The sequence below is a fragment of the Phyllopteryx taeniolatus genome, chromosome 19, assembly GCF_024500385.1.
Source record: "Phyllopteryx taeniolatus isolate TA_2022b chromosome 19, UOR_Ptae_1.2, whole genome shotgun sequence".
In the NCBI taxonomy this organism is placed as follows: domain Eukaryota; kingdom Metazoa; phylum Chordata; class Actinopteri; order Syngnathiformes; family Syngnathidae; genus Phyllopteryx; species Phyllopteryx taeniolatus.
Genome location: NC_084520.1, coordinates 17,892,576 through 17,913,820, shown reverse-complemented (window position 1 = coordinate 17,913,820; position 21,245 = coordinate 17,892,576). Strand labels below are relative to the sequence as shown.

Below are 21,245 nucleotides of genomic sequence, written 5' to 3'. Positions count from 1 at the left end.
CCCCCGATGCGCTTTCAATCCTTTTATTGGCCAAACTGTAAGAAAACAAACGCGTAACAAGCACATTCGTAGACGGGCTGCCAATATCAACGCACGGCCATTTAACAGCCGGCCAACTCCGCACTCTCATTCGCTGAGCCCCCCCCCCCGCCTTTCACAGCCGTACACACTCAAAGTCACAGATTCGACGGGAGAACACGAGGAGGACGCCAAGTAGCCAACAATAATAAGAATACCTGCGCTTTTCAGGAAACTCCAAAACAAAACAAAAAAACGGATGTTTGATGAGCCGTTAGCATTGCATCGCCAAAGAGAGCAAGCCATTTTCTACACTTTCGATTGCTCCTTAATTTGTAAAAATAAATACAAATAAAAGAACAGACCCGTGTGATATTATAGATTTGTGCAAAAAAATGAAACTGACCACATTTGGAGAGTCTGTAGGAGGTTTCCCCCCCCCCCGCAGTGATGTCACGTTATTGTGTTTCAAAGGAATAAATCCATTTTCATCTGATTAATCGAGGGCATAATTGTTTGAACACCCGATAGCTGCAGCCCTCGTATAATTCCGCAATTTGAGCGCATGTGCGCGGTTGAAGGGGGTTACGTTACGAGCGCCTCATTCGAAGGGTTTTCGTGCATTTCGCAGCGCAAGCGCGTTTAGCTTGGCCTTTGCGAGCCGGCGGACTCAAATCCAAGACGAGGCTCGAGTTATCCAGAGGCCTCACGCTGGCACTGCGCTCCTCCCTCCGATCCCCCTCATCTTTTTCCCTGCCCCCCCCCCCCCTCTGCTTTCCTTTTTGCTTGAAAGCAGCAGGCCAGGTGCTAAACAGTGCCAGATGTTGCTGGAAGAGAGGAAAATTTCACCAGCACTCTTGTCTCTCATATAGCGGAACACCCCCGCCCCCGTTGCCTTAGCGCCCCCTCCTCCACTTCGCCAGCGGTCGGAAAATGTGTCTTCCATAGAGAAAAACATACATTTACCCTGGGACTTGAAAGATCCGGCAGCTCCCAGAGCCGGGGTGGGGGTCGGAGGAGTTCGGGAGGGGCGGCGTAAATCCCCGTACCGCCGAGCAGGGGTGGGCCCCACGTGGCGCATGCGTCCTCCAGCGTTGCGGCCAAAGAAAGCGCCTGGCTTCCGTGTTTACCTTGCCGCGCTTGTGTTGGCAGGGGCCCGCGGGGGCTGGCATTTGCCGGATGATTTACGCCGGCGGTAATGCACGTTGAAATTCGACTGGAGGCTCAGTTGAAATTCACGCCAGTCGCTGTGACGACTTTGATCTCCGTTCCGTCATGTCACTGTTCAATTCAAGTTTTTTTTTACTGTTTGCTACTAGCACCTTTCCATTGGCAAGCCAGGTACAGCGGACCTCGGCATAGTCACCGTTTAGTACCCACACAGTCACCTATTTATTTTCTTTAATAAAAATTACTTTTTCCCCTGTTTTTTTTGGGGGGGGGGGGGGGGGCAATCCTAATATTTGCTGACGGTTTATCATCACTGATTGAAGAATTTTGGCGTTTCAAATATAATTATTACATAATGATTTTTTTTCTATGGAATGTAATCAAACTTTGATCGTCATAAAACTCGAATTCTTTGCTTTTCACCTTCCCCCCAAAAAAAAAAAAGAGTCTGTCCGTCACAGCGGCTCATAATCGAGCAGGAGCCGAGGAGGACCTGTAAAAATTGCGTGGCCGATCAGTCGAACGGAGTGGAAAATTGCATATTTTCTCTTCACTTCGGTCTTCTCGGCGCGCATCTCGGATGGAAAGAGGACAGAGCGCTGCCCAACTCCACAAATGAAGAATGAAAGAGGGCAAAAAGACGGGCCCCCGCTGTTCGGAAATGGAAAACGATTTGGGGGTGCGGAGAGACGGCCCCGTGAGCGAGTTCTCCGACGGGCAGACGGGGGACGTCTCGTGAAAAGATGGCGGCGGCGAGAGGAGGCGCCACGGGAGCCCGAAGCTGCGCGGCCTCGACTGCCATACGAACGTTACGCACGGCCTTTATACTCTTCGTACATATTGGTCATCTTTGTGGCTCTCAATTATTCAACTTCCCACATTGCACTAATTTTTTTCTTCTTAATGAGCTTCCAATTTCTTAGAATTCTTCTCGAGAGGATTTTTCTAACTCTGCCATTTTCTGTTTCAGCAATTTCTCGATGGAACGGCTCAGGAGGCAATCGGCCTCGCTCGGGTGTGATCGCTTAAAATGAACGCAAAATTGTGACTAGCCGCAATGAAATCGTGATTTAACAAGGGGGGGTAATTACTTTATTTCTTTTCGGGGGGTTTCCACAACTGTGAATGAAGCGATACGCTTAATGCCCCCAGTGTGTGTTTACAGCTAGCGCGCCGCGGCCTTCGCTCGCTCGATTGATTTTGGAATTGAAAAAGAATGCGCCTTGTTAGTGTAAACTGTCGGATTTTTCCCACAGGATGCACAAAAAGGTATGCTGTTAAAGGGCTTAAAATTCATTTGAATGCTAAATATTGTTTTCACCCTGACGTCACTCAAAAAATACTTTTTCTCCAATTGTAACTCGTAAACGAACCCTTTGTGATTGAGAAAAGCGAGTAAATTGATTCCAAAATGGACGTGGTGGAAATTCCGGCAGAGTTAACATGATCGCTGAAGGACTGGCAAGTGAATGACTTTTGTGTTTCTTGGATTATTGGCGCGCACGTGCTCATTTGACGCTGAGCTTTTTAGCATGCCGTGGCGCTCACGGTAGCTAGCGGGATAGCGACAGTATTATGTGTTGCTCAATTTTCTTAAGACAACCCAAGCAACCATTTTATACACACTGTCTCTGCGAGAAAAGGTCTTCCCTTATTGCGGCGATTGCGATTTGCTTCCCAGTCGGGACAAATAACGGCCTCTGCCCAATTTGTCGTTGCCGTGGCGCGAGTACGCAACGCTTGAATGGCACTTTGATTGCAGTCACTTTGCTCGGATTTCCTTGGCTGCCTTTGCAATTGCTTGGCTTAAACGCGCTTTCTTCATCAAGAACTCTTCTGCCAATTTGTCTCCGGGCTTTTTGGTGCCGTTCAAAACGCATAATCGGCGCGCTGGCTTACCGGCACGTGCGGCGAACCGACGGCCAAGCTGTGGTGTGATTAGCGGGAAAAAAAGGAAATGTTTCGAAAGGCCTTGCATTCATAGTTGAAACTGTAAATATACCACAAAATGATGTTCCCAAAACACTTCTATCACTTCAAACCCACCTGACATACAACCATTACAAATAAATAGCTTACAGATGACAGACGGATTGATTAAAATTCAAATTATTATCTGAATTCGTGTTCGTTTCTACATTAATGTCCCGCAAAAAAAAAACGGAGTTGTTGACATTTTTGCAGATTTATTATTAAAAAAAAAAAAAAAACCCTGAAATATCCCACAGCCATAAGTATTCAGACCCTTTGCTCAGTATTTAGTAGACGCCCCCTTTTGAGCTAATACCGCCGTGAGTCTTTTTGGGAATGATGCAACAAGTTTTTCACAACTGGATATGGGGATCCTCTGCCATTCCTCCTCGCAGATCCTCTCCGGTTCTGTCAGGTTGGATGGTGAACGTTGGTGGGCAGCCATTTTCAGGTCTCTCCAGAGATGCTCAATTGGGTTTAAGTCAGGGCTCTGGCTTGGGCCATTCAAGAACAGTCACGGAGTTGTTCTGAAGCCACTCCTTCGGTATTTTAGCTGTGCGCTTCGGGTCATTGTCTTGCTGGAAGGTGAACCTTCGGCCCAGTCTGAGGTCCTTAGAACTCTGGTGAAGGTTTTCGTCCTGGACATCCCTGTACTTCGATTGCAACCGGTCGTCCTGTCCCTGCGGCATGATGCTGCCGCCACCCGTGCTTCAGTGTATTGGAAATGGTGATGAGCAGTTGCCTGGTTTTCTCCACACGTGCCGCTTAGAATCAAGGCCAACAATTTCTCCCAGAGAATCTTATTTCTCACCACCTTGGAGTCCTTCAGGTGTTTTCTTTCACGTGTCTTGCGCTGAGGAGAGGCTTCCGTCGGGCCACTCTGCCATAAAGCCCCGACTGGCTGCAGTGATGGTTGACTTTCTAGAACTTTCTTCCATCTCCCGACTGCATCTCTGGAGCTCAGCCACAGTAAACTTTGGGTTCTTCTTGACCTCTCTCACCAAGGCCCTCCTCCCCCGATTCCTCAGTTTGGCCGGACGGCCGGCTCTCGGAAGGGTTCTGGTCGTCCCGAACGTCTTCCGTTTCAGGATTATGGAGGCCACTGTGCCCTTGGGAACCCGAAGTGCAGCTGAAATTGTTTCGTAACCTTGGCCCGATCTGTGCCTTGCCGCAAATCTGTCTCTGAGCTCTTCAGGCAGTTCCTTTGACCTCCTGATTGTCATTTGCTCTAACATGCACTGTGAGCTGTAAGGTCTTCTCTAGACAGGGGCGTGGCTTTCCTAATCAAGTCCAGTCAGTATAATCAAACACCGCTGGACTCCAACGAAGGTGTAGAACCATCTCAGGAAATGGACAGCAGCAGAGGGTCTGAATTCTTATGGCTGTGTTTCTTTTTTCTTTTTTTTTTTTTTTTAAATCAGCAAACGTTTCAACAATGAAGTTTTTTTTCTGTCAATATGGGCTGCTGTGTGTACATTAATGAGGAAACAAATGAACTTCAATGATTTTAACAAGTGGCTGCAATATAACAAAAAGGGACAAATTGAAGGGGGTCTGAAAACTTTGCGATTTTTATCACGTTGCAAGCTTTTTGTTTTTTTTTTTTGCTTCGTGCGTGAATGTATGCGTGACATTCAAGAGCGCCCATCAATAGATGGCAGCAGTCAACTTCTCAACAACCGTCGGCTGCCATCAATTCACGTCATTACCTCGCAATGAAAGCGCAGGTAATCTTGTGTGTTTTTGTGCTCGCATTTTTCTCGTTTTTTATTTTTTGTGCTTGGTTTTTCTGACCTTGGGTCCTAAGAAAGTGAGCAACGAGGAGAAGAAAATGCATTGGTGACACGACGACTACTACTACTACTACTGCGCTCGTCATCTGGCTCAAATTTTTTCGGAGCCTGTGCACTCGCTCGGGCCGTTTAAATGTTCAAGGTATGTTGGTTATGCATACCCAGAGGTCATGACGCACGAGACTCAAGAGTCTTAACCGCAAGAGTACAGGGTTGCATTAATTTGCTCCTGCTTATACAGTATGCGGTTTCCACCGAGCCCTCCCCGAGAAATCTAGCAAGACTTCGGGGGGATTTAATCGTGACAATGTGGCTGAGCGACTGGAAAAAGACAGAGGAGTGGAATCTGTCGAAGCTATTAACACGGAGGCGCCTCCTCCTCGCTCCCCACTCGCCTGCTCGCTCCTGAAGCCTGAGGCCAGATGATATATGTTCGATTGCGGCTGTACGGATGACTGGCTCTGTAAAATGTCAGCGCGAAACAACCTGCACGTTGGCTTCGTAGATTGCCTTGTTTTGTCTTTTTTAAAAGAAGGGGGGGGGGGGGGGGTACTATAATGTCCAGAAAGCTGCCAGTCATTGCCTCTTAGGTCGCTGAGTGCGGATGATAATGTCAGACAGTCACCCACATACTCTTTGCAGTATTTCCTTGCCTGAACAACAGCAATACAAAAGAATTCCATTTACAAATGCATCTTACTTGTTGGGGAGTTGGGAGTAAGTGACATAAGCGCGTCTCAAGTCTTAACCGTCAGTTTTCAAACGAGTCCCACGTTGCGGCGGTAAAAATTCAAGACAGTCGATCGTGTCCCCACAAAAAAAAAAAAAACAAGAAGCAAGTCAAGTCATTACTCGGTAAGTCAAGCGATACAATCTTGCCCATTCACAACATCCATCCGGGAATTTTTTTCCGCATATCCGAGGTCGGGTCGTGGAGCCGCCAACCTGCCGGAAGCGAGGAAGCCCGGACTTCTTGGTCCAGCTCTTCCGGGGAGATCTCTCCGGCGTGTCACCGGGGAGACGTCAGGGGGGGGGCGGGGGTCCTATCCGGGTGCCCGAGCCGCCTCTGAGCCCGTCCCGGATGACCGAGCTTCTCACCCGTTGTCTAAGCGAGAACCCTGCGGAGGAAACTCTCGGATGCGCGATCTTGTTCTTCGGGTGACGAGCTGTGTGTCGTGACCACGGGCGAGGGTAGGAACATAGAACATAGAGCGACGGCTAAGTCGAGAATTCCTCTTCACCACGACAGACCCGCACGGAGTCCGCACGACTGCAGACACTCCGCCGATCCGCCCGTCGCCCTCTCCGGTCGTCTTTCGCTCGTGAACGAGACTCCCAGATACTTGAACTTTTCCACCTCAGGATCAGACGCATGGCGGTTTGGTTCCAATAGTGAGGGTTGGCTGTACTTGGAAACATTAGCTAGTGCACGCGCTCATCATTCTCCTGCTAGCAAAAGGGGGAACCGCGTAGAAAGGGCAGTTTGGGTCCACTTGTGAGCCCACCTGAAAATGGACACGTATGCTTGACATTTGCTGCTCTGTACGTGGAGGTCGTTTGCTTTGGGATTCGAGTGGGGGGCGTGCTGCGCAATGTGATGAATGGCCGCTTGTGCGAACCTGGAAGGGCCGGTACGGATCGCTGTCTTTACCCCCCGCCGGCGGCTGCTAATTGGCACCACGTGTCAGTCCGATGGAGACCCGCGTTGACCTTTTCACCAACACGTCGCACGCACGTCTGGGTTGGCAGAGCGGTTGGGAAAACAGGCGAAATGGCTCCGAGGAGGATTTCAAGCTCCAAAATTGTGTTGCCGAATGGACGACATGCTGCAATCATTTTGGTTTCTGGCATTTCAAAAATGCACCACCTCCTCATCGTTGCGCACAGCAGTGCGGTTTGCACCTGCATTTCAATCCTACTTTTTCGAGAGGCCAAATCAGCCGTATCGGTTTTTGTTTGCGTAAAATCAACTGCCCGGCACGGTCCTGTTGGCGCCAGGTTAGTAGATCAGCTTCCGCGGCTGTTTGTGTACGCGACCACTTTTGCACGCGCAAACCTTTCGTAAATCACGCCCTCGGGAGTTTCAGATATATTTGTGCATTGTGAGCATGCAGCAGTAGACGCATTGTAAAAGAAGGCCATATACAATATTACTTAGTACGTAACGCGAACAAGGTCATAAATATGGGAATAGTTCTCTTTGTTGTTTTTTTTTTTTTTAAAAACAATGTGCAAAGCACTTGGGGGAGTCCCTGGCGCTCATGGTGATTGGGTTCTCCATGCAAATGCTAGGAGGCACATGCGCTAGGGCCAGGCAACATGCGCGTCCACCGCTAACCTTTTGAGAGTTGCTGACGACAGACGTCCAAATGTTGTTTCTCCCCCTGTGGCTCATTTGGGCTCCAATCACGGCTGTCGGGGAACGGACAGGAAACCTGCCCTGTTGCGTCATCCTGCTCCGGAATGATTGTGTTATGCTGAGCTGCGCACATTTTCAAATGACCTTCAATGGTGGGAAGAAAAGTGAGAAAAAAAATGTCAAAATCTGTCTAATCTGAGAAAACACATTTTCTTTTCAGTTATCCTTTGCTAATTTCTCTTTTTTCTTCGTTATTCATTTCACAATGTTGGCAAAGCTATCGGTTGTTTTGATAGCATAAAAGTCGAGCCAACGCTAGCTAGCTCTCACACGACGACTTTCAGCGTGATGTGATGGATTTTTTTTTTTCTTCCTTTCTGTATGACCGCTATAAAAGTAATCTTTTTTTTTTTTTTTTTTTTTTAGTAGGTGCAAAAGCGAGCTGCAGTCAGACCACATCCGCCCAGCATCCCGCACGTCCCTCACAATTTCGATTATGAATCGATTAGATGACAAGCAAGATTAGTCCCAATCTGTACGTGTACCTAAGTACAGAATGGGAGTACCTTTGCCACCTTTTAAAGTCCAACGAGTCTTAATGAATAATGCTAAACCTTTTAATAAGAATAATAATAAACATGTCCCGTGAATAACGCTGTGTTTTTCATCTCCTTTTCTCTGCAATGCTGCTAATTTTGATGAAGGTTGCAAAAGTGGTTCTCATTGTTTCTTTACACGTGACAATCAAGTTCTCTTCTATTCTACTTCCTGTTGGAGTTAACCGTTCCCGCTAGCTTGATTGACTCTTAAATGTCTCCGCTAGCGTTTGTCCAGCGAGTGTTTTAGGCAACATGCGCTTGATTTATCCTCCTCACCCACCGATTTAAGGAAATCGGGCGACGAAACATTTGATAGCATCATTGGCGGGGAAGGTTTTCAGTTCAGGTCAGCGGTCGTCGACCGCTTTCTGCCACGCGGACGTACACTGGCACCTACCGCTTACAAGCATTCTGAAATTGCTTGTAAAACTGCACGTGGAAAAGCACTCGCGTGCTGTGAAATAAGACGTTTGAGCTCCTCTTTCTTGCGCTGTTGTTCCCCAGATCAAAAGCGGCAAGTCGGAGAAGGAGTGTCATCAACTCCTGCTGAAGAGTCTGCAGTATCTGGAGCGCTACATTTACCTCATCCTCTTCAATACGTACCTGCACCTGGAGAAGAAGGACTCCTGGCAGCGTTCTTTCACGCTCTGGATGGAGCAGGTAACCCACATTTGCCTTGGAATTTACGAGCTTGGGTCTGGCTCCCATTGTTGTTTCTTCACACGTGGAACCGTTGTGATGTCAAGGCTGTGCGTGCGTGCGCACGCTAATCCTTATGCCAGTAAACTTTATGTGCATTCCACACAAATGAAGAGTCTCTATGTTGACGCTGTAAAAAAAAACCAAGAAAAAAATACATGTTGCCGTGACATGGAGGGGGTGGGGCAAAATGAAACTCTGGCAGAAGTTGACAGGGTTGCCATTTTGTTGTCTTGTTGTTGTGTCACGACGCCAAGTACACACACACTACGCAATCCAGCGATAATCTTCACGCTAGCATCGGCCTAAAAAAATCCCAAATAAAGTTGACGAAGCCTCATTTTCCCATTGTCGTGGCCCGCTTTTATAGACGTTAAGAACGATGTTGCAACATCACGGCGCACATTTTCAAAGTGCCTTTTCAGAGCACCCAAGTAAACATTCACTGCTAGCCAGCCGCTTTCCAAGCAAAGTTACCCATATTGCTCATCATTTGCGGCCATTTTGACTGATCTTTCAAGAGCCAAAGAATATTAGAAGAGTAGACGCTCTTCTTTCCCCAGAGAAAGAATTTGGTTCCTACCGCTTTCCGTTCTGTAGTCATCCGCAGTAGAACATGGGTTGGTTTCCACCAAAAACGAGCTTCTTGTGAAAAGTGACTCATTTAAAAAAAAATATATATATATATATATATATATATGCCTATATATGTTCCTCATTCACTCTTTCTCTTTTCTCCCGATGGCGACACACACTTGCTTTCTACTGGCTAGCTGCTGTGTCTCTGCTGGAGCGGAAGGAGCCTAACATGCTCCACTTTCCTTGTTCGCATTTGTCTCCCTCGTCATCCATTCACTCCGAATCGTTATCGTCTGTTCCGAAGCGACGCAACGCCGCCATCTACGGGGATCTGTTAATCGTGACAGCGGCTCAACGGAGGCGAATTTCACAGACGAGCTGGGGAAGACCCTGTTCCCCTTCCCCATTGGGAAACGTACTTGACGAGTATGTACGTCAGTGGTAGGAAACGGTGGTTGACTAATATAAATGTCCACAGCAGTGAATGAGTTCAAAGAAAATCAAAAAAACATTTAAAAAAATCAATATAAGTCAATGTACAATATGGTTAAACAAAATGTCGCAATTGCACAAAATACGGCCGTAGCATTTCACTTGGCTCCTGTAACTCTTGCGAATGCCGAACTGCGAATATTCCGATGTTGGGATTCTACGAAAAGGGGCTCACGGTTTGCATTGCAACCAGAAGGCCCCGGGAAAGAAAGACCAAAGCAAAAAGAATGTTTGAAATTCGCCGAATGAAATCCCTGCCGTCTTTTTTGTCCTTATTGGGGTGGAATAAAAGCGGGGCGGCATTCCAAAAAGGACTGGAACGATCACTGAGAAAACAGCTGTCAGAGAAATATGCTCGCTCAATGGAGGCATATCCTTCCTGTTATGAATACCAAATATGTGCGCCGCGTCCCAAAAATGTGCTCGCTCGCACTGTGAACCTGCGCAGAATAAATACATACGAACCCAAGCTTCCGCGGGACAAAAGAGATGATACCTGAAAAAGCCTCTTTTCTGCTTTTTAGGTGGCAAAATGCAGAACAATTGAAGTCGCTGAGGGGGTCTCGCTTGAAAATAGGCTGTATTTTGTTCAAAATGGACAAACGTCGCAATGAAATTCAAAGAATCAAATATAAAAGCGCTGTATTTCTATTGTACCAATACTGAGAGCCGCCTGCTCGGATCCAACTAGAAAGACGCTTCTGACTATCAGCGCTCGGCAAATGTCGGGCCGACGTTTGCCAAATTGGAAAGTGACATCCCCTGCCGGTAGCGCAGCAGAAAGTCAGCTCGCTTATTGACGTTTTCTCTCGCAGCCCCGAGTTGCTTTGCTTTGCGAGTGAGATTTACGTGAAGACCGAAATCAAGTTGTGGCTTTGACCTTTGGCGGTTTTAGCGGCAGCGCACGGCCTTCGTTTTGCAAAATCAGATGGCGGCGGCAACAGACGAGCCCAAGGTGTTCCCACGGAGGATGAGCGTTGCGCCTCTTACGACTCGGATGTGCCCCAAACCTCTCCGGTGGAAGGCGCCTGCTCCAAGTATCAGATACCCACACAGCGTCTGCTAAATCTCTTCCAGATCGTCAAGGTCCTTGCGTCGGAGAGCTTGCGAAAGACTGTAGCACTTGTTTCTGCCACCCGGAGTCACTTTGAGGTTAGCTTGTGTGGTCAAGCCAGAACCATACCGACAAGACAATGTCTCGGGGACCAGTAATCCGGAGGCCGGTGGTCAGATCGAAGGTTCGATTGTGGTCACACCACCACCGAAGCGGCAAAAGACTACGGTTTCCCGCAGGATCTCGGACTATTCGAGTTCTGGTTGAGTAATGCCGAGGTCAGCGGTTGGATAAACGCTTGGAAGTCGGTCAGACAGCAACCGAGCCAACGAGAGCGAGACTTCAACAAGGTCTGATTGTTTGGACTGAGGGGTGTCCAAAATGTTTCCTACTGACTGAAAAATGAAAAGATGAAAGGGCCGCTTTGACAGTCTTCAACTTGAATGTATTGAACACGCTAAATCGGAGTAAGTAACTCTGTAAATATGAAGTGTTTGGGAAGTTTTACACTTTGACATGAAGAAAAAGGAGAATAGTCAACCTCTCAGCTGTGCCAATGCAAATGACGAGTACTCAACTCGATCCATGCGACGTGACCGTCAGAGGAAAGGGTTACCGAAATCACTTTTGACACAAAGCTGCGATGTAGCACTTTTTCAAAATGTACGGGATATAAAAACAGTGGCACACTGATGGATTGGTTGTAGCGCGCCCCTCGCTCCGTAGGCTCTCGGAAAAGACTTCCTCTGGATTGGAGCCGTCAACAGCGAGGCGCATGTGTCGAGTGGCCCACTTGCTGCGAAGCCTGGCGCCTCCCCAACCGATCACAGCCAAATGGCCCGCAGCCACGATCGTTAGCCCGTCACCAGTGACCGTGGCGGGATCGTTCATGACAAGCCCCGAGCGAGCGTCAGAGGCGGCTGCGGAGGGTCCTCGCCGCCGCGCACACACACACACACACACTAAGCCGCTGTTACGCAAGCGGCCGTGTTTGAAGGGTACTGTCTGTCCCGCAACATGCGCTGGCCGTGTGTGTCGAGTGAGTGCGTGCGCGCGCGTGTGTACTCTCATTTAACAGCATTCCAGAAGGCGCTAGCTCAGTGCTCGGTCTCACGTGGCGACGGCTGATACGAAGTCTCTGATGTACGAAGCCCCAGGCGTGAAATGGGGAAAAACGTCACGCACGTGGCCACCATGGCCGCAATATACTGTACTCGGTCTCACAAAAGTGACTACACTCCTTTTATGTATTTATTTATTTATTTATTTCCATGGGACAACGCTGAAGAAATGACACTAGTGTAAATTTACTGTCCCCTCAAAATAGGGTGTACCCCAGGGCTCTTCCCCAGGGCCACTACTTTTTATGAAATCTGCTCTGACTGTTGCACTATATTATGTCAACGATATAGTTATACCGTATATTGTTCCAAATCAGACATCTCACAGCCTCAGACCACATTACAGGCTGACTTAAAACTCAGTTCAACAAAGTAAGGTGGCTCTCCACCTCGGTTTCAGAGCCTTTTCATTAGGAGAATAAAGGCAACTTGATGCTGAATGGGTAAAAAAAAAAACAATTATGGCTTGCTATTTGGCTGGAGCCTCGGCTTTCTCAGCTGATGTGTTTGCCGCTGTTTCCACAGCTGGATCGGCGAGTGGATGAGTCGCGTTAAGTGGCGTGCTTTAACAGCGCCGATCCAGACATTCAGCTGCGAGTCGCATCCGCCGACTTAATAGCTCCAATGTGCCGACTCATTTGTTCCCAGCAAATGGCTCAGGCAAGGGGGGGAAAAAAAAAAAAAAAAAAAAGAAGCCTGAAAGGAACATTTTTGTATTGCTTAAGGGATTTAAAGTACAGTGTACCCCCACCCCACCCCCCCCACCCCCACCCCCGTTATCGCAGGGGCTACAGTCTAGACCCAATCACAATAGGTGAGAGTCTGCGATGTAGAGGGACTATATTTAAAAAAAAAAAAAAAAAAAAAAAATTCCCACACAACACATTTAAACGTATTAAAACCTATTTTTGAACGGTTTCCATAGCGTCTTTGTCACGGTCTAGAAACAGGAGCCCCCCCCCCCACCACTCAAGAAGCGCTTGGGAAGTGAGGACAGGAATTGTCGAAGCCTTTGTAGGTGGAATTCTTTCCCATTCTTGCTTGATGTAGAACGCGAGTTGCTCAACAGTCGGCGTTTTTTTCCCTCACTTGTGGTATTTTGCGCTTCATAATTTCCAACGGGAGGTCCGGACTGCCGGCAGGACGCTCTGGTACTCGCTCGCGCGCTCTCGACTCCCAAACTACGCTGCGCAACAACGTGCGCAACGAACGTGGCTTGTCATTGTCTTGCTGAAATCGGCATGTTTTGATTCCCTTTTTACACAATATCCCGACCTCATTGGAATTGGGCTTTGTAGTCAAATTCCGATTTTATTTTTCATTTTTTCCCCCTCCTCAGTTTGAGTGACGAATTGTACGACGTTGCATTCGCGTCAGCTCGAGGCTCGAATCATTACGCAGTACACAATTTTGTAGCAGAACAAGAGCGCCGCGCGTATTCATCCAAGATGGCGCGTTAACGTTTGGGAGCGGTCGAGCGTTTAAAGACGGCGGGCGGGCGGGCGGGCGGGCTGTGACGCTTCTAACGAGGCGGCCCCAAGTCTGTTTGCCCGGTCTGACTTTACGGCCGGATGTTTGCGGTTGCCCGCGGCGTTGCCTCCCATAATTCTGCCGGGCGTTGGAGAGCCGCGCCGGGACCGTGACTGGGCGCCAACCGCCGCCTTTTTCGTGAAACTTCCCGGGAAGGACGTTGACCCGTTTCCATGGCGTCGCTAACTGTCAAACGGGCCAGGGCGCCTCTGAATTGGACAGCGGCAAAATAATTCTGCTATACGAAGAAATCTTGTCAAATGATCAACTTTTTTCCTCATTTGATTACGACTGCAGCTGTCAAATGGGAACTTTATTCTGGAAATTTGCTACCTTGACGTACGAGGGAGGGGCCCAACTTCCAAGGTTTTTCTTTTCTTCATACAAATCTTTTTGTCTTTTTTTGGGGGTGGCTGAAGCGGATTCATTTCATTGGAATGAATTTCATCCATTCTCTGAACCGCTTATCCTCGCTCGGGGTTCAATTCATATCAATGGAAAATATGAATTTGATATGCAAGTCAATTACATTAACAAGCTTGGTCACGGAAAGAATAAAACTTGTAAGTCAAGGTCCCACTGTAAAACATTTCAAGAGAATGTAAAGAAAGAAAGAAAGAGAGAGAGAACATTTGCTGTTAATAAGTTCCCACTTATTTCTTTTCTCCGTAAATGGTGGCTTCGTCTCCTCCTCGCCAGGTGGCGTCCAGGGCGGGCGTGTACGACGTCCTCAACCGGCTGAGCTTCTGCGAGTTCAAGACCCCGGGGGACGCCCCGCTGGCGCGACTGCGCCGGCGCCGGCAGCAGCAGAACCTCCTTCCGGAGCTTCCTTTCCGAGGGCACTTCCTCTGAGGGGGGAAAAGCACGCGGCGCCGTGCGCTTCCCGCCGGTTCCGATGACGACGAGACGACACGGACGCGGCTTTGACCGCTCGACAGCGATGGAAACTCGAGTCGACTCGTCTCACCTTGTTTTGGTGACTTTTGACTTGACGAAAACTAAAAGACTTGACTCTCGAGACAGTGAAAGCTCGAAAAACTTGACGGCGATTTGTATATGTTAGGTTTCACGTTGACGTTAATTAGCACGTGTCGGTATTGGAGCGCACGCCGGGAAGGGCCCGTGTCGTGATCGGACGATGGCCCCGCCCCGCCAGTCCGGGAAGGGCTCGGTAACGACGACGAACTGTATTCAGAAGAACTCCATTCTAGTTTTCGTCCCGAACGAGGCAGAGGCTTATTCCCAAGGAAAAGTGTCTTCAGTGCTTTCATAACGCGATGCATCGTTTCAACATTGACACCAGTGGGACCTGTTTTCGGGTTTAGTTGATTCATAAAGTCTGACTCCCAACTAAATTGTACAAACTATTTGCCATAGGAAATAATGTAAATCCGATTCATCTATTCCAAGCACCCCAAAATATGAACCAAAAAATCCTTTTCTAGAGAATAACTAATAGTTTTACATATGGAAAACAATGTGAAATCAATACGATTCATGAAATCCCGGTGAGATGGGCGACACGTACTTTGCTAAGAGTTGTTTCTTGAAATTCGATTGTTTCTCTTGCTGTATTTGGCTGATGATGAGGACTGATGCTCTGAACTTTCCGTGACCCCTCGGTGGCTTACTTGGCAGTCGGCAAGTTTTCCATCCGAAACCGCGTCGACGTACGTGAAAAAAACAAAAATAAAAGTCATCGAAAACCGAATCGTACGAAAACTAGAGCAAACCAAAGTTCCACTGTATAGAAAAATACAAACTTTTTTTTTTTTTAAACATTTCTAAATGATTAAATGCAAATGTATTGTACTTAAAAGTTAAATACAGCTGAACTGTACTTAACAAATGTACTGTGCTGGATTACCCCCCCCGCCCCTCCCCCCCCCAAAAAAAAAAAACAGTTGCCGTCACTGTCACATTATGCACAATTTGAACATTTCATTTGGTGATTCTTCACGTACCACCAGAGGGAGCCCGCGCCACACTTTGAGAACCGTCGGGTCCGAGAAATTGGCAGATCTTGTCGTTATTTGACCTTATTGGTCTTCCGTCTTAATCGAGACCAGATACCGCGCGCAAGACCGCGTTCCAAAGGCGACTCGACTCGCCGAGTACAAATCGACTCGGCCAAATCGGCTCGTACAAATCGCTTCATCCAAACGGACGGACTTGCTTGCGACGTGAAGGTTAAGACTTCCTTCCGCCTGCGTGACTCGATTCCATCTTTGCCGAATGCTAACCCATTGGCAGTTTTTTTGTTTTTGTAACAGTCTTGGCATTTAAAAATGACCACAGTTTTACTCCGATGTTGGATTCCTTCATGTAAGTTCCGCTCTCGTGGGCTCGAACGGCGGCCCTTTTGCAACCCGGCTGTGAATCAGAAGCACGTAAACAATAAAAAAAGCGCTCTGCACTTGAACGAACGAGTCTTCAGGCTGCGCTCAACAAGAAGATTCTGAATTTATTCTAGTAAATGTATTCATTTTCATTCCTTTAACATGCCTTTGTCTTGGAATTCTTTCGTCTGGTCAAGTTGCGACCTTATTTCCCTCGAATGAAAAGTTTTGTCGTCATGTTGACTGAAGCGTTCCACGTCAAAATGACCGCGTCGTTAAATCGCAAACCTTTTTCTTGTAATAATAAACTTCTGCTCCTAAAATGCCAAGCTAACACTTATAAATTGACTTCACGTTTAAATGACAAATGTTTTCTCAAGAGTTTTACTTTTTCACGTTGGTTACTTTTTCTCGTACAATGACAACTTTATTTGTATAAGATCAGGGCTTGTGAAAAAGTTAGGATTTAATTGTCGTACTTGTTTGACTTGATTCTCACAAAATTACGATTTTTTTTTTTTTTTTTTTTTTTTTTAAGAATACGGACATTATGTCGTCTTGTAAATTTCACGATGAAATGAACACTATTCTACAAGTTTGGCTTTATTGTCATGAAATCACATTTTTCACTTTTTCACCTCAAAGTGAAACTTTTTCTCTCGTTTAGAGTTTGACTTAATTCTCGTAAGATTCGGACTTCGGACTTTCTCGTAAAATATATTTTTGAAAATGATCATTCTTAGGCTATTAGGGCTTTATTCTCGTAAAAAAAAAAAAAAAAGTAGCGGTTTTATTCGCATTTGAGTTTGACTTGATTAGCATAATGACAGTTTTGTAATATTGACTTTATTCCTTGAACATTCTGACTTCATTCTTGTGAAATTGCAACTGTCGTCTGGTCAGAGTTTGACTTGATTCTTCTAAGATCCCAACCGCGTTCTTGTACCATCAGGACTTGATTGTATCTTTCCTGGTGAAACTTCTGACTCGATCCCCGTGGGAGCCGTTTCACATGCGGGTACTAACGGCTGCTTAGTTTCTGTCTAACGTTGCCTTTACGTTAGAGATTTCGATGTTACTTTCAAACGTTGACTGATGATGATGATGATGATGTTTCAAAACAAAAAGCGACTTCATTTCTTTTCAGTTTGTCATCATGTCTTGCCATTGAGGCCATGTATTGTTTCCTCTTCCTTTTTTAAGAGCTCAATAAAGTATTGCGATAGATTTTGTGCTTTTTATTTCATGGTTTCATCAGCAGCAGCAGAACCGAAGCAACCATCCTGGGCCAAGAGTTTCGCAAACTGGATTGATTGTTTTTCCCTTTGGAAGTTTTCTATTCGGCGCTCCGGCCAAGTTGTCGTCTCCGTTTTTCTTCCTGTCAAATTCCAACTGCGTCAAAATTGAAACTTTTTTTTTTCTCGTCAAATTTGCGCTTTGGCTAATTAAAATTCGGACTTTCTTTTTCTTCTCGTTAAATGACAACTTTTTTTTCTCGCCATGTGACTGCTTTTGTAAAATTGCAATACCTTAAAACTGAATTGTCATAAAAATACCTTTCTTAAAATGACAACTTCATTCCCATAATATTACAGGTTTATTATTGTAAAATATTTTTTTTTCTGCTAATTTTGCAACTTTACTCATTCTGAATATTTTTGTAATAAGTTTATTCTTGTAAAATGTTATTCTTGTAATAGAGAAAAAAGTTGTGATTTTTTTTTCTCATTTTAAGTTTATTTTTGTAAAATTCTGACTTATTCTTTTAAAATGGTCAGATTGTCATAAAATGAAAACATTTTTCCCAAGTCAAATTACAACTTAAAATGTCAATTTAGAAATTTAAAACTAATTCTCTTAAAATGACAATTTGAATCTTGTAAAATTACAAAACATTTTTGGGAAGAAATAGAACTTTTATTTTGAAGTTGCAGCTTTAATCTTGTAAATTTGCTCAAATTGTCCTGTAAAATAGACAAAAAATGTCCGGACGGTTTTCTCCTAAAATGACAACTTGAATCTCGTAAAACAGAAAATTCCGTTGGACTTTTTTTTTTTTTTTTTTTTTTTTTTTCTCTCTACTACCCCCTACCCTGCAACCTGGAGTCTTGGCTTTTGTTGGAAGTTTTCTATTCTTGACCGGAGCCAAGTAATCGTCCCCCTCCCCTGCTTTATCTGCCGGTCGTGTTTCCGGACGGCCTCTCCGGTGTGGCGGTCGCGAGGCGAACAGATGACGCATTGTGGGGCCTGACGCGCTCTCGTATTCCGAATCCGCTCCAAAGGAGATGAGGCGGATCAAAAGAGCTAATCTGTCCGCTCGGCGTTTTGATGTGGACGGCCCTTCCTTCATTTCAAAGGGAGGGCAACGTGTGCGACGAGCTCTTTGGAAGTTTCGCTATGGCGGCCCCGAAGGCTTCCCGTCTCGTCTTATCTCGGGCCTGCGGAAGTTATCGCGCGATAGCTGCGGCCTCTTCGGGGTGATCGCAAACGGGGAAAGGCATCGGAACTCTCGGGGAAGATCGTGGCGCTTTTATGAGCGACACAAACGTCCTTTTGTCGGCCCACAGGACTCGCGCGCGCACGTGCACTTTTGGTTGGAAAATGTATATCTTTTTCCTCCTTCAAATTGTTGTTTTCCCCCATTAAAATCGCAACTTTTTTCACGTGACATTAACACTTCAATGACCTCGTAATTCTTGGAAAATGTACTTTTTTCAAATTAGAATCCGGACATTTTTTTTCTTAAAGTCTCAGCTTCTTGTAAAATGACAACTTTTTTCTTTTCATTTTACAACTTGAAGTCATTTTTGCTAAAATCCCTTTTTTAACGACTTTGTTCTCGGAGTTACGATTGATTCTTGTGAAATGGCAACTTTTTTTGGTCACGAAAATTTCGATTTTCATCCGCTACGTCCGTTATCTGAGGCGCTTCTCCTCAGGCGGGCGCGGCTATCTTCGGGCGAGAGGCGGGGTACGCCCTGAACCGGTCGCCGACCGATCGCAGGGCACATGCAAACGAACAACCATTCGCACTTTCGGGCAATTTAGAGTCTGCAATTAACTTGGCGCGCATGTTTTTGGGATGCGGGAGGGAAGCGGCGTACCCGGAGAAAAGCCACGCAGGCACGGGGGGGAGAACGTGCAAAGTCCACACAGGCGGGGCCGGGATTTGATGCATGCGCGCGCGTTAGCTAGCGCCCCTTATAATTTAGCGCGTCGGCCTCCGTCGCCCGAACGTCTTCCGGCCGACTTCTTAACTCTGAGTCGAGATAAGCTCGAGGACACGACGGGGGCGGCGGGAGAGGGGGGCTCGGACGCTACGGCGCCCCCCCCCCTTCCCCGCTTTCTCTTTGAAACCTTCATTGCGATCTTCTCCGCGTGAAACCCGAGCCCGCGCCTCCGAAGGTTTCCAGATTACGGCGGACAAAGAGCGGCATTGAGAGGCGAGCGGTGGCCGAAGGATGTCGCAAAAAGAAAATAAGAAGCAAATTGTCCTGGACGGACGAGGAGGCGACAGGCGCTCTGGCGCAAACGGCCCTCGCTCAGCGCCACGCACGGCGACGATCTCGATCTCAAAGTCGGGTATCGCACACCTGACTGCGCAAGTTAATGAAAAATCTTTTCCCGGCACCGAGTTGCTGGAATATATCCGTTCAGCCGCTGACGTGCCAACGATCGGCCTTTTCTTTCCAAGAAAGGGCATCCGAGCCCGTGCTCGATTCCCCAAAAGTCTCGCAAACGTCGTTTGGACTGGGTGGGTCCTGCGCGGGACCACAATCTCCCCCATATTTGCAGAGCTTTTCTTACAAAGACTCAACGCCAATGCGCATTTGCCCAAAACTTACATGAAAATGTTTTCAAATCCTCTCGTTCAGAGCGCCGAGACATCGGAGCTGCAGGAACCGCTGGCAACGCGGACGACAATCTTCCATTTTTGAGTTTGTGCGGCAAGATGGAAAACGTGCAACGTGTTTCCAAAAAATGCACGAGGAGAAAAGGTTTTGGAATTGACATCGCAGCATCAGAAATGTCTTTCATCTTGTCAAATGACAATCGTTTTCCCATAAAATGGCATCTTCATTCTTGTAGAATTGCGTAACAAAAAGTTGCAAACTTTATTATTGTAAAATTGCAACTTTTTGCCAAATTATGACTTCATTCTCTTCAAATTACAACTTGAATCCTGTAAAATGACTTTTTGTTTTTTGTTTTGGTCAAATGACATCTTTATTCTCGTAGAATTCGGACTTTTGACCTGTAAAATGACTTTCCGGCACCGGAGCCGACCGAAGGGAATCGAGCGGTACTTGCAAATCGCGAGTTTAATCCGTTCCGCGACTGAGCTTGTAACTAAACGTACTCGTTCGTATCTATCTGTCTGTCTGTCTTGTCTGTTTGTCTCCTTGAAATTTTGGCCCGCTACACAAAGCAAAAAAAACGCCGATAACTCTGAAAACTCAGTCGAGGCGCTTCGACTTTCGGGATGGCAAAAACGAGCGGTCTGTACGCGATATTTCCCGGGACTGCAAGCGGCTTCCTTGGCCTCACGACTCACCAATTAGCATGTCAACTCTTCAAACTGTACAGCCGGAAAAAATAAACTGGGGGGGAAAAAACAAAAGAGTTTCTTGGCAGTATGAAAAGCAGTTTGGCTTTTTGTCCGCCGGCGGTGCCGCGCGAGCGAGGTCGAGGCGAAGGGAGGACGCATAATAACAAGCTACGTCGCCGCTCGGCTCGGCCGGACGAGACGAGCGGCTGCTTTGCATCTTCTCCTCCCAACTCCTAAGAAGAGGAAAAAAAACTGGCATATTTCCTCGGCGCGCTGCGGATGAAGCTCAGCTCCGCTAATCAAGCGCAGAAGCGAGTCAGTCCGAATCGAGGGGATTCATCGCACCCCGGGTGGGCAACAGATGTCTGACGTCTTGCTAATTAAAACGCCACAAGTTCTCATGTGAAGACCATTCCTCCTCCTCCTCCTCTTCTTCTTCTCGGTCTTGGTCAGTGTGCACGCGCGCGCGTGTGCGTAGCGAAGCGAAGCGCAGCGCAGCAGTCGCTTGGATGGCGGCACCTACTCATTTCCCTCGGCCTTCTAATTGAACACTCGGCTATATTGCGCAATGTCACCGTGGCTCTTGGCGGGATGGAAAAAGAGTGCAAAACGTCATCTTATCATCTTTCAAGGCGCTCTACAGTGATGGCCGCTATCTTGTAATGTTTTCGGGTTGTTGTTTTCTTTTCCAGTACAGTGAAGCACGTTTTTTTTTTTTTTTTTTTTTTTTTAGCTACAAGCCGTCATTCGGCTTTTGGCTTTGACTTGAGAGCCGACATTTTCCACACAAGCGCCGTCCGGTGTCGGCAACGCCGCTCAAATCAAAATTCAACAGAGAATGCTTTTTAAACCTCGTCATCATTTTTGAAATGGATTTTTAGGGTCTCGGTCTCGGCTAGGTCTCTACGAGTTCCGGTCTCGGATCGGGCGGTCTCGAGCGCGACACAAATGAGTTCACGACTTTTTGTTTGG

General features: G+C 47.0%; 1 protein-coding gene across 9 annotated transcripts in view; it reads left to right on the top strand.

Annotated features, from left to right (window-relative positions):
• The window catches only part of pald1a (phosphatase domain containing paladin 1a), a 48,150-nt gene extending 31,199 nt beyond the window's left edge, over nucleotides 1–16,951 (top strand). For all 9 annotated transcript variants that reach the window (XM_061756516.1, XM_061756510.1, XM_061756513.1 and 6 more), the window contains 2 exons: nucleotides 8,415–8,570; nucleotides 14,085–16,951. In XM_061756516.1, coding sequence (XP_061612500.1) covers nucleotides 8,415–8,570; nucleotides 14,085–14,237 — 309 coding nt within the window. In that variant the 3' untranslated portion in view covers nucleotides 14,238–16,951. The remainder of the gene's footprint in view (nucleotides 1–8,414; nucleotides 8,571–14,084) is intronic.
• Nucleotides 16,952–21,245: the final 4,294 nt, after the last annotated feature.